Here is an 18,415-nt window from a genome sequence, read left to right on the forward strand (position 1 = left end):
AAGGAAGACTCCATGTTATTAATTATGGACAACCATGGAAGTCACATCTCTCTAGATAGCTATGAGTTTTGTAGAGCTAAATATATTCACGAGGTTTCTATACCACCACATATGTTACACATATTGCAGCCTTTAGATTTGGCATTTTACGGTCCTCTCAAGAAAGCATTCAACATTCAGTGTGACAGGTTCTTAAGGGCTAATTGCTTCGAGAAAATATCAGTTTATGATATTGCTTCGATCTTCAATGAAGCTTACATGAACATCGCAACCATGGAGAAGGGTGTATCAGGATTTGGTGCAGCAGGGATCTTCCTGTACAAACCAGAAAAGTTCAGTGACTTGGATTTTATCTCTGAGAACAGAATCCAAACTCTGGTCCTCATTGACCCTGAAAATGTTGACGAACCAATGAATGGCGATGGTGTTCATGAAGGAAATAATGCAGTCGCCGAGGAGCCTGCAAACACAAATCAGGCAAGGGCTGAAAATTCACAGCTTTCCTGGAAAACCACCAACTTGAATTTGACTGGATATTATGCTAATCCAGTAGCTTGCTCGTCAAGGTCGGATCCTGGAACAACACCTTCTCCAAACATTACATGGTCCCTCTGGTTGCTTACCGACATACGGTTCTAAATTCAAAGTGTAAGCTGTTTTTACATCAACAAAAGCAAACACTTTTAACTCATACTTTGGTGGTTTGCAAGGAATATATTGCCTGAATTGAATGGGCAGTTTCCTCTTAATGCCAAAAGCTGTTCGTCAACAGTAAGATATTCACTAGGTGAAAAATAATTTTAGCAATTGTTCGTTAATAGTTCAAATGGCTCTGAGTACTATGGGACTTAACCGCTGTGGTCATCAGTCCCCTAGAACTTAGAACTCCTTAAACCTAACTAACTTAAGGACATCACACACATACATGTCCGAGGCAGGATTCGAACCTGCGACCGTGGCGGTCGCGCGGTTCCAGACTGAAGCGCCTAAACCCGCTCGGCCACTCCGGCCAGCTCGTGAAGAGTTCAAGTACTTCTCTGATAGGATCCAACTTGTCAGTCACTCTCTGAACACCTCTATCACAGATATTATCAAACTTAAGACATCTCAGTAGAAACCTGAATCGGTTTTCACTTATGTATAAATAACATGATTCAAGTCCGTTTTCCTTTGAATTATCCCACAATTTCGATATACTCTTCCTAGAACATCTCAAAGATCCACACAGATATAACAAACCAATGAAAGCTCTGATCTCTATCGCATCTGCTACTTTAGCATCCTTTTCCATAGAGAAGTTACCACGAACTTCACTGCTGAATATATTAGTGCATATTGCGATAATGCTTATTATGTTTTCATCCAAGAACAAATTCAGAATTTCTTTTTTCATACGAGCTTGATTTTTTGGTCCAGGCAAATGCGTAATAATATTACAAGATCTGCTTCTACCAATGGTAGGATATTTATTTTTCCTCCGTTTAGTTATTCCATCTTTCCCTAAAAGAAATGCATCCTCTTGAGTTACTTCTTCCTGTGACTCATATTCATAATTCTCTGGCTCTTCTTGTTCTGTTCCTGAATCATGATCGCTTTCGTGAACTTTGTCCTCAGTTTCTAAGTCAGTGTGATCACTGTGAGCATCTTCATCACTCAGTTCATTGAACCATTTCAAGCGTGCATTAGGTTCTCTACTAAACTCTGTCCAAGATTTTTTGCTGTTGGCTTTTCTTCCACAATCTAAAAATAAAGAGAATACTAGGTAACACGGAAGGTAATTGCAGTCAGTTTCAATTAAGTCCAAATTTACGCACATGAAAGATCGATTGAATCTAGGGAAGCAATAAAGTAACACAGACTTTCTTTGCTTCAGATTGCGGTAGCAGAGCTCGCGCATGTGACTGGTGTTCTCCAGACTATAATAATGTTTCATAGACAATGTATCTTTCGTAACTTAAAGCCAATAACGATTGGAGCTAACTGCTGGACAGTTAACAGAAAGGTACTGAAAATGGCGCGATCTCAATCCTACCCTGCCAGACAAAATTGAGTGGGAAAGTCATGTGAATTACGAGTATCAACCGCGCGAGCGACGGAGGGTTGAGATTGTGGAATTCCTCAACTGGAGAGATACATGAACATTTCGCTGGATTTATTGCCTTCGCAGAAACAATGGGACGGTATTTAACAAATGCCATTTTAAAGGGACTAGAAAATAATGGCCTAGTTAGCCAAAACTATCGAGAACAGGGACATGATAGCAACGTCAGTATGATTGGCATTAATGAAGATATCAGAAGGAGAATACTCAGTATTAATCAACGAACATTGTTCACGCCATGCGGATGCCATTGTTGAAATTTGCTTTTGATAATGCAGCTAACAATTCTGCAACAGCTAGACATTTTTCGGCTTCATCAGAGAAGTGTACGTGGTGTTTAAGTTAAGCAAGCGTTAGGATCTTACACAAACTAAATTAAAATTTACATTACAACATCTATCTGAAACACGATCGGAAAGTATGATCGGAGCAGTAAAAGCGATATTTTTTGCAATCTGATGTGTTATCTAAAGTTTGAATGAGCCGAAAAATGAAAATGATCATTTCGAAACTATTATCGATTGTGAAGCAGTCTTGAACGAAATGTTAACTTTTGATTTTATTATTGCAATGCACAAGATTTTAGTATGTCTGAACAATATAAGTATACTATGCCAATCGATTCAGGTGAACTTTTAAGTCGCTATTGATATTTTCCGTTATTTTGTGCCTCGAATCAAGAATTCCGTTATACCATAAGCTGAGGTTACTTGAGCCCTTGGATGTAACTTGGACCCAATAACAAAAAATCACTCCAGGATCTGCTGTAATGCACGTATATATCTTGTTTAACAAATTCACTCGACATGCGGCAGCACTAGCTAGCGTCCAATGCACCCCACAGTGTTTTTCCCCCTTCTCACTGTTGTTGTTGTGGTCTTCAGTCCTGAGACTGGTTTGATACAGCTCCCCATGCTCCTCTATCCTGTGTAAGCGTCTTCATCTCCCAGTACCTACTGCAACCTACATCCCTCTGAATCTGCTTAGTGTATTCATCTCTTGGTCTCCCTCTACGATTTTTACCCTCCACACTGCCCTCCAATACTGAATTGGTGATTTCTTGATGCCTCAGAACATGTCCTACCAACCGATCCCTTCTTCTGGTCAAGTTGTGCTACACACTTCTCTTCTCCCCAATCCTATTCAATACTTCCTCATTAGTTATGTGATCTACCCATCTAATCTTCAGCATTCTTCTGTAGCACCACATTTCGAAAGCTTCTATTCTCTTCTTTTCTAAACTATTTATCGTCCATGTTTCACTTTCATACATGGCTAAACTCTATAAAAATACTTTCAGAAACAACTTCCTGACATTTAAATCTATACTTGATGTTAACAAATTTCTCTTCTTCAGAAACGCTTTTCTTGCCATTGCCAGTCTACATTTTATGTCCTCTCTACTTCGACCGTCATCAGTCATTTTGCTCACCAAATAGCAAAACTCCTTTACTACTTTAAGTGTCTTATTTCCTAATCTAGTACCCTCAGCATCATCCGACTTGACCCGACTACATTCCATTATCCTCATTTTGCTTTTGTTGATGTTCATCTTTTATCCTCCTTTCAAAACACTGTCCATTCCATTCAACTGCTCTTCCAAGCTCTTTGCTGTCTCTGACAGAATTACAAAGTTATCTGCAAACCTCAAAGTTTTTATTTCTTCTCCATGGATTTTAATACCTATTCCGAATTTTTCTTTTGTTTCCTTCACATCTTGCTCAATATACAGATTGAATTACATTGGGGAGATGCTACAAACCTGTCTTACTCCCTTCCTAACCACTGCTTCCCTTTCATGCCCCTCAACTCTTATAACAGCCATCTGGTTTCTATACAAATTGTAAATAGCCTTTCGCTCCCTGTATTTTACCCCTGCCACCTTCAGAATTTGAAAGAGAGTATTCCAGTCAACATTGTCAAAAGCTTTCTCTAAGAATACTAGAAACATAGGTTTGCCTTTCTTGTAAGGTAAGTCGTAGGGTCAGTATTGCCTCACGTGTTCCAATATTTCTACTGAATCCAAACTGATCTTTCCCTAGGTCGGCTTCTACTAGTTTTTCCATTCGTCTGTAAAGAATCCGCGTTAGTATTTTGCAGCTGTGACTTATTAAACTGATAGTTCGGTAATATTCACATCTGTCAACACTTGCTTTCTTTGGGATTGGAATTATTATATTCTTCTTGAAGTCTGAGGGTATTTCGCCTGTCTCATACATCTTGCTCATCAGATGGTAGAGTTTTGTCAGGACTGGCTCTCCCAAGGCCATCAGTAGTTCTAATGGAATGTTGTCTACTCCCGGAGCCTTGTTTCGACTCAGGTCTTTCAGTGCTCTGTCAAACTCTACATGCAGTACCATATCTCCCATTTCATCTTCATCTACATCCTCTTCCATTTCCATAATATTGTCCTCAGGTGCATCGCCCTTGTATAGACTCTCTATATACTCCTTCCACCTTTCTGCTTTCCCTTCTCACAGCTAACGTTAAATAGTAACTATTGTTGCTGCCGGCAAACTTCCACTTTCAGCGTTCTCCACACTTCATTTACATGCAATGTAAAGTGAAATTTACATTTCATCTAAACTGCCAACAAAATAGTAACTGTTCGAATTATATAGATAACGAAGGCCCATTGAAATTGATATATTTGCTGAATAATGTGCTTATAACCTAAAAATTTCAGCTACACATTCTCAAATTTTACAGCGAAACAATGTATATCATTAACTTTTGTAAATTTATGTCATCAAATGATTCATACACTCTTCATGTTTATTTATTTGCAAATTTGTAGTCAAAAAAGACTCGAAATTACAAAATATATGATGGGAGCACAATGTATGTGGATTTCATAACAGAAAAATTGCAAGAATGTTTAAATGCTGTAAGGTCTGGATAAATGTCCCAAAGAGTTGCCTGAGCATACTTCAAAATAAGTACATCTATAATAAAATGGAGAATGGTGAATGAACGTTTGAATAAACCTGGACATCTGGTCACTGAAGAGGAGCTGGCCTTCACCAGCCACAGTGATAAAATTTGTGATCACAGATTCTCTGTGGATGAAGTAGAATTTAAATTTATGGTAAAGTCATACATCGCAGTGCATGGAAGAATGGAGAAATGTTTCAGAAACAACTTCCCTGGCACTGAGTAGGCAAAATTGTTTTTGAAAGTGAACTTTTCCAAAGTTATCTATCAGATTTACAAACAGTATAAAAATATCAACTGCTGCCTTCACTGAATCAGTCATTACAGACAGGACTGAAAACATGAGTGCTTTGACTAAAGACATTCCACGAGACAACATTACAATTAAAATGAAACCAGCATGTCTGACGACCATCGCAGGAAGAAGGTAATTTGCTGCCGAGGTTACAGATATCCAGAGAGGATAATAAATTCTACACCGACTAATGTGACTGCCACGTTTTGTGGTAATTCAGCTGGATCATCTCTTCTGCCATACATAACACGTAAAGGGGAACACCTTTGGACTACATAGACAGACAACAGACCAGTAGTGCTAGGTACACTGTAGTAAGCATGGCTGGATTGACCAAGCAATATTTGTCACTTGGGGTTTATCACCCACCTTTTGCCTGTGCTCAAGAAACAAGAAGCCATATTGTAATGGGAGATAATTTGTCATCCCATCTCAGCTGCAATGTTATTAATCTGTGTGAAGAGCACAATATACAATTTGTGTGCCTGCCACCGAACACCTCACATTTGGCACAGCTACGCGATGTAGCCTACTTTAAGCCTTCGAAAGCTAAATGGAGAGGTATTTTAATCAAATAGAAACAGTCTGAAAATGACGTAGATGGTCAAAAGGAACAAAGTGCAGCTGTCCTAAGAATTTCTAGTAACTGCTTTGAAGGCAATGAATTAACTGTAAACCAAAATTGTAAATTTTAGTTTATGCAATACCAACAATGATTGTATGTTAGTTAAACTTTTTGGTGTACGCTTGGATTCCAGATTAACTTGCAACCTCCTCACAGAGTCTATATCCAGTAAATTATCAAGAGTCTTGTACCTGTTACATAAATTTAGAGTATGTGTGAATGAAAACATGATGCTCAGCTCCTATTATGTAATATACTGCTTATTGATTTGGGGCAGCTCCACTGGGACAAAAAGTGTTGTGATTTTTTCCCCCCCTTTTGTGGCAGAACAGGTTTATCTGATGTTTAGTGGGCATTTTCAATAACAATGTATCTTGTAGGCCAGTTTCAAGAAACTGTGTGTCATGAAAGTCCCATCAATATTCATACATAGTTGCCTAATCTGCACAAAAGAAAACCAAGACAGCCACAGGTTAAGGCAATCTTTTCTTTGTTACAATGCACTTTACAAAGAAAAGATTAACCAGACCTTTACAAGTATAAGCAAGTCTCACGATAGCTATACATACCTTAGAGTAAAACTGGTCAGTGCACTGCCACCAGAAACACACACTGCCTCATTAAAATCCTTTAGAAATGTTTTACAGAACTGGCTTAAAAAGAAAGCCTTCTATGCCATAGAGGAATTTTTTGATTGTGCAAGGAAGATCTAAAATTTTAACTTATACGTATTGTATGTTGTATGCAGATCTTCATGATTTAAATATATTCTTTATTTTAATATCTTCCCTTATATATTATTCAATTTGTACAGACTATTAACATCAGTAGCATGCAAAATTCTCAAAGATGAAATAAATAAATAACAGTAAATGAAAACTAATTGACCTATCAAGAAATAGCTGGTGGGTTGTAGTTTTGTATTTGCCACCATACACCGCTCATAGGCTCCAGCCATTGGCTTTAGTGTGTTAAAACCCCTCAGTAAATATTATCAGGGTGTAATTTGTAAATGGCTGAGATTAAATCCTAGAAAAGTCTGAAATTATGACCATGTTTGGCAATGCAAATTTTCCATCCTCAGTGATCCTAAATACTGTTAATGGCTTTTGAAAATCTGGATTTTGGCTGTTGACTCGCATGTCTTTAAACTGAAAATGTCCTACCATCTAAAGCAGCTGACTTCGTTCAATGACAGAGGTAAATTAGAAGAAGATAGTGAATGCCTGTCTTATCTAAATTATTCTGAAGAGGTTTGAATCAGATGTAGTGTGTGTCTCAAGTGGGCTCACAATCCATATGCAGGGCGGTGGGGTGTCAACAGTGAGGATATTATCCCTGTAGCCTATGCACTTTTTCTGAAGCTTAAAATTTTATAGTGTAAAAGGCACTTGCAACTAATTGTTGAATGTGAAATACTGTGTATATAGTATGTTGATTTTCATTTATGACCAATTTCTGGGGGAAATTATTCCTCATTTCACCTCATCCATGGGCAAAATTTTTCAATAAAATATGATGTTAGATGACTGAATACAATATAATAACTGTGATTTTATAAAGTTAACATTATACTGAAGACATCTGAACCAAATTTAATAGCTTAATACAATTCTTTTTGTTCCTCAAAATCACTTTGAAAATTAAGTACCCCAATTTGCCACAGGTTGTAGGTTAAGTGTATGTAGGTTAAGTGTATGTTTAAGTTTGGCAGCATAGGACAGACATTCGTGGGACATATTCTCCTGATGGTAGGGGACTGGTTTGTGGCACTATTAATCTATTTATTATTTGATCAATGTACACAAATATTTGATTACTGAAGTCCTCTTCAAAAGCTTTTTGCATTGCCACAATATACAGTTCCATAAAAAATTTGGTTGATAAGTTAGTACCTTTAAGCATTAGGAATTCCTCGTGCACATTAGAAAATTCAGAAAAATAACTTAACAAGTGCTGCACCTCCACATATTTACTCATTCTGGATCTATATGGAGTGAACTGTCTTAGATTTACTCATTGTGGATGTATCTGAGGTGGCCTAGTTCGTCAGAGTGTCTCATTGTCATGTTGTAACCTAGGTTCAATTCCTGGTATTGCCAGGAATTTTTCCTTGGTGGAAGGATGGATTCAACTCATCCTCTTGATGCCAATTGAAAAGATACCACATTTGAAGAAGTAGCATCTCCAAGGTCTGCAAAGGTGCTAAAAGTTTTGTAAACTCTATCGGCACTTAGCATGTCAGAAGCACTCCAGCCAAAATCCACTATTCTGCCAATTTTTTTACTTGTCCATCCACTCATTATCTTCAATGGCACTGAATACAAAAACTCATGAGCAACTTATTTAGATTTTAATTTTTTTACTGTTATCTTTTGAGTATGTTGATTATACATTATTGTAATCTTTTTGTAACTGGTTTTCATGCCATACTCCAGACTCACTCTTTTGTGTTCTTCTGTCCCTTTGTCAAGTTTATCCCTAATAAAGGCAAACAGTAAAATGTAATAGAAAAATTGAGGTGGTCAAATATGCCTTCATTTTCCCTATTGCAGGATCTGATGATATCCTCTTGTGCTAGTGAGACTAATGTTTGAGATATGGAATTTTGTTTCAAGACTTAGCTTCCATTTTTGAATTTCCTGTAACCCTGATTCTGTAGCATTGCTTACCCTAATACTATTCAGTACATTAAAATATTTTGAATCAATCACATGTTTCCTACGGTCTGTTTAGTATTGATTTTGTTAGAATTGAATGAAAAGCATTCATTTCTTTCAAAATCTGAAAATGCTATACCATATGCAATATCCACTTCTAAAATTAACTTGTTCATTTTCCTGACTAAAATCCAATGTTTTTCAATGCAGCTGGTCATATATTTAGTGAATATCTTGAACATTTTGGAGAAGAGGCTGCCAACCCTATATAATTTATTTATGTCTTGTCTGCTTGTCTGTATCTTTTCCTGTGTTATAGAATAACAACAGGATTGTTCTAATAGTGTGCACCATTGCTTGAGCTTCTTCACAGACAATAGGTGTATTAGTGCATACTGATAAAAACTTGGGAGAGTAAATAATCATTATCATTATTTTGCACACAACACACAAATGAGAGGAATTTTAACCCACAGCAACTGTGTGCAGAAAGACAGCTGGTGGGATGCAAGAAGATGCAAGCAGTGTTATCACAATCAAAAAAGAGGAGCTACTTTGCTACTTTGGTAAGTGAGTGGTAGTATAAAGGAGCAAAACAATCAGTTGTTAATTTTAAAGTAAGACGAAGTTTTATCTCAAATACCTTTATTTTATTTTATTTTATTTTATTTCATGACTATTTCGTTATTTCTTTTTAAGTGCATGTGTGCAAAAGATTGAACGTTGAGTGACATAGCAAGGTGGAATCTCCTCATCTGTTATGCTTTTTCTCCCATTAATAACCAATTCATTTTCTAAATTTAATTTTCTAAATTTCATTCTATTTTCAGTCCAGTTACCTCTGTGTTATGTGACACTTAAATAAATATGGTATTTCAGATGCTTATCTGAGCTTTCTCACACTTACATTTATTATCCAAATGATTATTTGGAATATGCTGATTTACTTAAAGTACATATCTTTCATTATAACATCAATAATTAAAAAATATGGCTCATTAAAGCCATGATAACAATATCTAGTGGAAAAACATGAGCTAATTGACAGCATCTGGAATATTGACACTATACATTTGATAGCAATCATTTCTGAGAGCATATTGCTATTTACTGGAAAGTAATTTGCTTGAGAGGTATCTGCAATTAAAGTTTGGGAGTAGATATACCTACTATTGTCTTTTGTGCAGTTCTAACTATTAGATTCTTAACTTTGGCATTGTACTTTCACTACCAGAATTTTTATGAATCCATTAACATCTATCACTAATTGATCAACAAATTAATTAAGATATTGTACAATTTATCATAATGAAAGATAATTTTCAAGATGACAACCATATTCAAAGTAGCACAGGCTATTCATAATATGGGATTTACTATGAATTTTTTAAAATTTATTTATCCTCAACTTTTTTATGAACCTCATTATTGTCTTGGTATAAAGTGCATTCAGAATAGTAAAATCTAAACTAGCTATTTTTAACAATATTATTTAGTTTCTGAAATCAACAAATAATTCTACACAAGTATTTATAAGAGTGACCACACCCCAAAAGTGTAAGTCTGCACCTAGTTACCATGATGCTATCACTTCCATGTCAGTTGGAGCAAGGAACCTGTGGCTGGCAACTAACCACACCACACCTACATTTGAGGATTTCATAAAATACAAGTATGTTCGAGACTCAATATAGGTAATCATGTTTACGGCATCATGTACTGATTTCTTATTGTAGATTTATTTATTTATTTTGATCAATTTTTAAGCATTTTTATGCATTTGGTGTTGTCATAGGGAGTTTACATAAATTGTACAAATTCATTTTGTTGACATAGTTACAGTATATATACTAATAATAATAATAATAATAATAATAATAATAATAATAATACAAGGCTCATAAAATGTAAACTGGAGAACAATTTCTTATCCCTGCTGTTCTATTCACTTTTACTATAGAAATGTACTACTTCTACTCACATGTATTTTTCATACAGTTTTTAAGCCATTGACATATTTTTTTATATTACAGAAGGTTGTTAATGATCATTGTGATAATAATAATAATAACAATAATAATAATGATAATAATAATAAAACCTGTGGAGGCCCGGGAAAAGAATAGGCCTCCGGTATGTTCTGCCAGTCGTAAAAGGCGACAAAAAGAACAAACAACTAATAGGGCTAACCCCCCTTTTAGTGTGATTAGTTGGTTCAGGACAGAACTAATGAAGCCTGGGACAAGCGCTGTCATGGCTGGGGATGGTGCTTGAACCCTATGCCCGTCCACAATGGTAACGACACTGCTAGCCACATGGAAAATGATTTAAATCCAAATAGAGATATTTTGCAGGACATGCTTCGTCAACCCCTCTAGAAAGAAAACAAAGACAGAGGATGAGATGGTCATATGAAGTTAACCGACACCTCATGTTGTGTTATTACCAAGCAACAAACTTAGGAACTAACACAACTGGATACAAATCACAAGTATACACAACATTTATTACCAGATACCCAGAATTAAAATTTTTAACAGAACAACAACTAGCTCATCAGATCCATGTAATAATAAAAAATAACAGGATACCCCAGTCAGACTTAGAAAACATCAAACAACAAGTACAACAAATACTAGAACAAAATAATGTACAATCAGAAGAAGAAGAAAATACAGTAATGGACTCAAACATCCCAGAGCAACCAAACGAAGAACAACAGGCATCAAGGTGTGTGGCAGAGGGTACCCTGAGTACCTCTATCGGTTCTCCCTTCTATTCTAGTTGAAGCAACAATAACAACTATCAACACAATCATACACAACAAAATAAATGAAAATACAACTATGGAAGAGTTACAACTACTGGTTTATATAGGAGCACTCACTACACTAAATATACACACTAGGCAGAGATCAGAACCAACCAACACACAGAAGAAACCCACAAAACCAGCATGGCAACACAGGCTACAGATCAGAATAGAAAAACTGAGAAAAGACATCAGACAGCTAACACAATTTATAAGAAATGAAATATCAGAAAAAAAACGAAGAAGGTTAGGTAAAATCTCACAACAAGAAGCGATAGAGTAATTAGATGAAAAGAAGCAGAAATTACAAGCATTGGCCAAACGACTTAGAAGATACAAAAAAAGTGAAAATAGAAGGAAACAAAACCAAACATTCAACAGAAACCAAAAGAAATTTTACCAGACAATAGATAACACACACATTACAATAGACAATCCACCAAACATAACAGACATGGAACACTTCTGGAGCAACATATGGTCAAACCCGGTACAACATAACAGGCATGTGTGGAGGATACAAGCAGAAACAGACACATACAAGATGATACCACAAATGCCTGAAGTGATAATTTTGCAACATGAAGTCACCCAAGCAATTAATTCTACTCGCAATTGGAAAGACCCTGGAAAAGATGAAACAGCAAATTTCTGAATAAAGAAGTTCACCTCAACACATTCACATCTAACTAAATTATTTAACAGTTACATTGAAGACACATACACATTCCTTGATACACTTACACATGAAATAACTTATCTGATACCTAAAGATCAAGCAGACACAACAAACCCAGCTAAATATCGCTCCATAAGATGCCTACCAACAATATACAAAATATTAACTTCAGTCATTACACAGAAATTAATGACACATACAACACAGAAGAAAATTATAAATGAAGAACAAAAGGGCTGTTGCAAAGGAGCATGAGGATGTAAAGAGCATCTGATAATAGATGCAGAGGTGACATATCAAGCTAAAAATAAACAAAGGTCGCTACACTACGCATACATTGATTACCAAAAAGCTTTTGATAGTGTACCCCACTCATTGTTACTACAAATATTGGAAATATACAAAGTAGATCCAAAATTGATACAGTTCCTAAACATAGTAATGAAAAATTGGAAAACCACACTTAATGTCCAAACAAATTCAAATAGTATCACATTACAGCCAATACAGATTAAGTGTGGAATATACCAAGGAGACTTGTTAAGTCCTTTCTGGTTCTGCCTTGCTCTGAACCCACTATCCAACATGCTAAATAATACAAATTATGGATACAATATTACTGGAACATATCCACACAAAATCACACATTTGCTTTACATGGATGATCTAAAACTACTGGCAGCAACAAATCAACAATTCAACCAATTACTAAAGATAACAGAAGTATTCAGCAATGATATAAATGTGGCTTTTGGAACAGACAAATGTAAGAAAAATAGCATAGTCAAGGGAAAACACACTAAACAAGAAGATTACATATTGGATAACCACAGCGACTGCATAGAAGCGATGGAAAAAACAGATGCCTATAAATATCTAGGATACAGACAAAAAATAGGAATAGATAATACAAATATTAAAGAAGAACTAAAAGAAAAATATAGACAAAGACTAACAAAAATACTGAAAACAGAATTGACAGCAAGAAACAAGACAAAAGCTATAAATACTTATGCTATACCAATATTGACCTTCTCATTTGGAGTAGTGAAATGGAGTAACACAGACCTAGCAGCATTCAGTACACTTACACGATCATAATGCCACAAATATAGAATACATCATATACATTCAGCAACAGAAAGATTCACATTAAGTGGAAAGGAAGGAGGAAGGGGATTTATTGACATAAAAAACCTAGATTATGGACAGGTAGAAAATTTAAGAAAATTATTTATAGAACGAGCAGAAACTAGCAAAATACACAAAGCAATCACTCATATAAGTACATCAGCTACATCACTGCAATTTCATAACCACTTCTACAACCCTTTTGATCACATAACATCAACAGATATGAAGAAGCTAAATTGGAGAAAGAAAACACCACATGGCAAGCACCTGTATCATCTAACACAGCCACACATCGATCAAGACACATCCAACACATGGCTAAGAAAAGGCAATATATACAGTGAGATGGAGGGATTCATGATTGCAATACAGGATCAAACAATAAACACCAGATATTACAGAAAGCATACTATTAAAGATCCCAATACCACAACAGATAAATGCAGACTTTGCAAACAACAAATAGAAACAATAGATCACATCACAAGCAGATGTACAATACTAGCAAATGCAGAATACCCGAGAAGACATGACAATGTGGCACAAATAATACATCAACAGCTTGCCTTACAACATAAACTTATAAAACAACACATTCCCACATACAAGTATGCACCACAAAATGTACTGGAGAATGATGAATACAAATTATACTGGAACAAAACCATTATAACAGATAAAACAACACCACATAACAAACCTGACATCATACTCACCAATAAAAAGAAGAAATTAACACAACTAATCGAAATATCCATACCCAATACAACAAATATACAAAAGAAAACAGGAGAAAAAATTGAAAAATACGTCCAACTGGCTGAGGAAGTCAAGGACATGTGGCATCAGGATAAAGTTTACATTATACCAATTATACTATCAACTACAGGCGTCATACCACACAATATCCACCAGTACATCAATGCAATACAGCTACATCCAAAATTATATTTACAACTACCGAAATCTGTAATTATTGATACATGTTCAATTACCCAAAAGTTCCTAAATGCATTGTAACATATACCGGACAGTTAAAAAGAAGTCACGCTTGATCAAGGTCTGCGTCAGTTTCCATTTTTGACCAGACATAAAGTCTGAGAAAAGAAATAATTATAATAATAATAACAACAATAATAATAATAATAATACATAGAATTTCACTCCAGAAAATTTATTATTTTATTATGCATGCAGTGTATATTAGGAACAACAGACATTTCTAACAAAAAGTTATTCTCAACAACCATCTGCCCATATCACTTTCTTTCCTTCTTACTCACTGCACTTTGGACAGAAGTCGGTGACGTGTATTTTGCATAATGTTTATTACACTTTCTACACAATATTTTGTTTTATTGTCATTGCTTGAAGGACAGAACTTACAGCATGCACATTTAGTAGAGTTTCTTATTGTTATTGGTTTAGCCACACCTATCACTCCTGACCATTCTCAAAGAATCTTTTGTTCTTGGAAAGTGTCATTTATGAAGTCAAATGAAGAGCTATGAACCTCCTTGTTGGTCATATTTTGTGGAGCCTCTGGCTTATTTTTATGTATGGTTCCTAACACTGTCAGTTTCCTTTTCAGGAACAGCTGTCCCAAACTGTACATTGTAGGGAAAAAAAGGGCTTTCAGTCCATATTAAGATTTGCTGTCACACAGAGACTGTATCTTGATACCATATTTTTCTGGTTTGCTTCGGATGTACTGCTTGAATGAACAGCAGCCTCTAAATGTCGATGGTCACATTTTCTCCTGGATTATACAATTTAGGAAGGAATTCTAACAATTTCTCCCAGATACTGTGAAATGCAGCTAGTTCATCAGTATGTTGTCTTGTGGATTTCTTATCAATCTACAAGGCAAGCTATATTTTACAGAGTATTTCTAGGGATGTGGTGGCTCAAAATATTTTCTGACCAGTATTCTTATCCCACAAACCTTTTGTAGATTCCGTATGTGAGCGATATACACTCACTACGAATAGGAGTCCTAAGTATGTGTGAAAAAGAGAATCATCAATGTTTGTCCATTGTTTACCATAAACTCATTGCCTCTCAATATTTGACATCCCTATCATTTCATTCTGAAGTGCTGTAGAAAATAGTATTTCAAATGAATTTTTTACATTATTTATTCTTCTGCTTGCATACCTGGTAATTTTCAGGGTTCTCCTGATGACATTAGAAGCAGGTAGGCGGCCATACTATGCTAGTGGTTGCAACTGCCATTCTGTGTAACCACTTTTAGAAATAGAAGTCTGTAGACTACTTTGAACAGTCTGTGGATCAGATGACTTAAAATATTTTAAAACTTTCTAATTACATACTGCCCTAGGATTTTCAGACAAATTCATCAAATTTCATAATATTATTTTGATATTTAAATAACAAGAAACGAAATTTATAACCCTTTCGGGTCATACACACCTGAACAGAACAGCATGGCTAATTTCACAGTACATAGAAAATAATATACAGAAGAATCAAATAAAATATTGACATACCAAGGTAAATACAATTTAGTGATGTAAATAAATTAGAAAGAAACTTCCACATGGGAAAAATATATTAAAAACAAAGATTCCAAGACTTACCAAGCGGGAAAGCGCTGGCAGACAGGCACAATAAAATAACACACAAACACACACACAAAATTTCGAGCTTTCGCAACCAGCGGTTGCTTCATCAGGAAAGAGGGAAGGAGAAGGAAAGATGAAAGGATGTGGGTTTTGAGGGAGATGGTAAGGAGTCATTCCAATCCCGGGAGCGGAAAGACTTATCTTAGGGGGAAGTGCATAACTTGCACTGGGGCTACAGTAACTTATTATTAGATCAAAATGTGGCGGAACATTAAGTTTTATGTCTTCTTCTATCAGCCATTGTTCATTTAAGCATAATGTCATTCTTCTATTATCTTTTAAAAGAATACCAAGTTCATGTCTTATATTTTAGGACCTAATATTTAAGTGTAAAAATAAAACATAACAGTTATTACAGAAAGGAAGATTTATTGTGTTATGGGGAAATTTGGTAGGACACAGAATTGTCTGTGTGGCAGTAGGTCCTAACTTAGTTCGCAATTGGACTTCCTTGATGCAGCCTATAAAAAAATCTTCACTTCTATGAGCATTTTTTTTAGCCTGCCTGAGACTCAGAAACATGTGATTTACATGATGTTCTGCAGAATTTATGCGACCTCACTGTTTTGAAGTACTTGGTACCACGCCAGCAGGAGATGACGTAGATTCTGTACTTCCTGAGGCTACTTTCTTCTTTTCTGTATGTGGTAGTGGTGTCTTCTTGGGGAGTGCAGCCTGCATTTCAACTTCTGCAGCTAGTGTTGGTTTTTCAGCAACTGTTGAGGCTCCCATCTTGTTTGGATTATTTTTCCACTTATTGGCACAGAAAAACTTTTATTACTCAGAAGAGAGCTATGTGCATCATGAGTGGTGTGCAACCAATGCACTCACGCAGGAATCTGCTTAGGAACCTACAGTTATTTACAATGATATCTCAATACATATACTCCCTTGTATGTTTCATTAATAAAAACCACTCTCTCTTCAGAACCAATAGTGAATATCATGGTCACAACAGAAGGTCAAAAGAGGACTTTCATAGCAACCAGTCAAACTATAGCCTTGTACAGAAAGGAGTAAATTACAGAGAATCAAAATTTACAGTGCTCTACTCAGTGTCATCAAAAGTCTTGCTCATGAAACACCAAAGTTCAAGAGCAAACTGAAGGAATACCTAATACAAAAGTCATTCTACCCAATTAGTGAGTTTTTTAGTGCATAGGGGCAAGTTTTTATTATACAACTGAGTTAGCCATTCAGTGTAAGCATAAATGTAAACTATTTGTTGCTGTAGTGTTATATTGTTGTTCAAATACTTTGATATTGTTATGATTCTGCAGTTTGTCCCAGCGTATTTCTTGCTTGAACAGTTATGTTGCGACATATCTGATCACCGAAATATTGTGCCTCTTGGACATGATGGACGTGCAGTACACCTGTGGTCTGTTCAAGTACTTTGTTATTGTTAATTTGAATGTGTATACATAAATATTAATTACTATGTATGTAATCAGCTTTAATTCCTATTAGTGTTCCAAGTTGTTACTATGAGTCTTGTCATGAATTAGCCATATTGTGTGCTATTGTATTGTTAACAATGTAAAAATACTGACTCGTTCCATACCCTTGCAATTCCATTGCTATCAGGATCAACAGAGCTTGCAATAAAATAAATAAATGTGGATAACGAAAGAATGATAACTGTGGAGCAGAAGGGAAGAAAAGTATATAAAGCTGGATAAAGAATCACGGATATTAACTGAGGATGGTAAATAAATGGTAAAGAGGAATGCATGAGGGAATTTCTTTTTTTTTTTAAGGGTAAATTAGAAACAATCTCCCTTGCAAACAAAGATCCAAAGGCAATCAACAAACAGAAAATACTCAATAAGAATGGAAAGGTGACAGCATGTGTGAGAGGAAACAAATGTGTATGGAAGGAGTAGGTTGAAGAATTATAAGAAACACATATAGGTCATACAAAATTGAGATTGGAGCTTGAACTGGAACGTGGCAAAATGATACTGAGAAGTGAAGTACTGATGGACATTAAGGATCTCAGAAATAGAAAACAATAGGCTGTGATAAAGTGACAGTTAAATGTTTAAAGGCTGTGGGACATGGTGCAATATCCTGATTGATCAGTTTTATCGTTAGGACATATAACGAGGTCAGTTGATGTAAAGGTATACATAGAACTATTCTGAATATTCCATCAATATACCATTAGAAGGAAAGATCTTGGAAAAAGTACTTGGAAAGTTAGATGACAGAAATGAGTTATCTGAAGAGAACTGCTACAGGCCTGCAGCGAATCATGGGCAGTTAAAGGGAAAGAGGAAGAATAATACAATAGTTAAAAATATCCTGGGTGCATATCCAAGAAATGTTGGAAAATAGAATAGTTTTTTAAAACTATTTTGACAAAAATACAAACTACCACCACAGTCGTGTGTAAACAGAGAAGTAAGTTCTGCAAATATGTTACTGTCGAAAATATGCACAGAATATGAAAAAGTAGAAGCCATTAATCTGAGTGGTATAGGACATAGGTTCCACATGACATATGGACTACACCTAAATGGGTTAG

At 35.6% G+C, this 18,415-nt stretch overlaps 1 protein-coding gene across 1 annotated transcript in view; it reads right to left on the bottom strand.

Annotated features, from left to right (window-relative positions):
* LOC126355454 (serine/threonine-protein kinase 33-like) overlaps positions 1 to 16,617 on the bottom strand; it is a 106,620-nt gene extending 90,003 nt beyond the window's left edge. The window contains exon 1 of the mRNA XM_050005769.1: positions 16,513 to 16,617. Within this exon, the coding sequence (XP_049861726.1) occupies positions 16,513 to 16,617 (105 nt within the window). The remainder of the gene's footprint in view (positions 1 to 16,512) is intronic.
* Between the last annotated feature and the right edge of the window lie 1,798 nt (positions 16,618 to 18,415).

This window comes from Schistocerca gregaria, chromosome 3, assembly GCF_023897955.1.
Source record: "Schistocerca gregaria isolate iqSchGreg1 chromosome 3, iqSchGreg1.2, whole genome shotgun sequence".
NCBI lineage: Eukaryota > Metazoa > Arthropoda > Insecta > Orthoptera > Acrididae > Schistocerca > Schistocerca gregaria.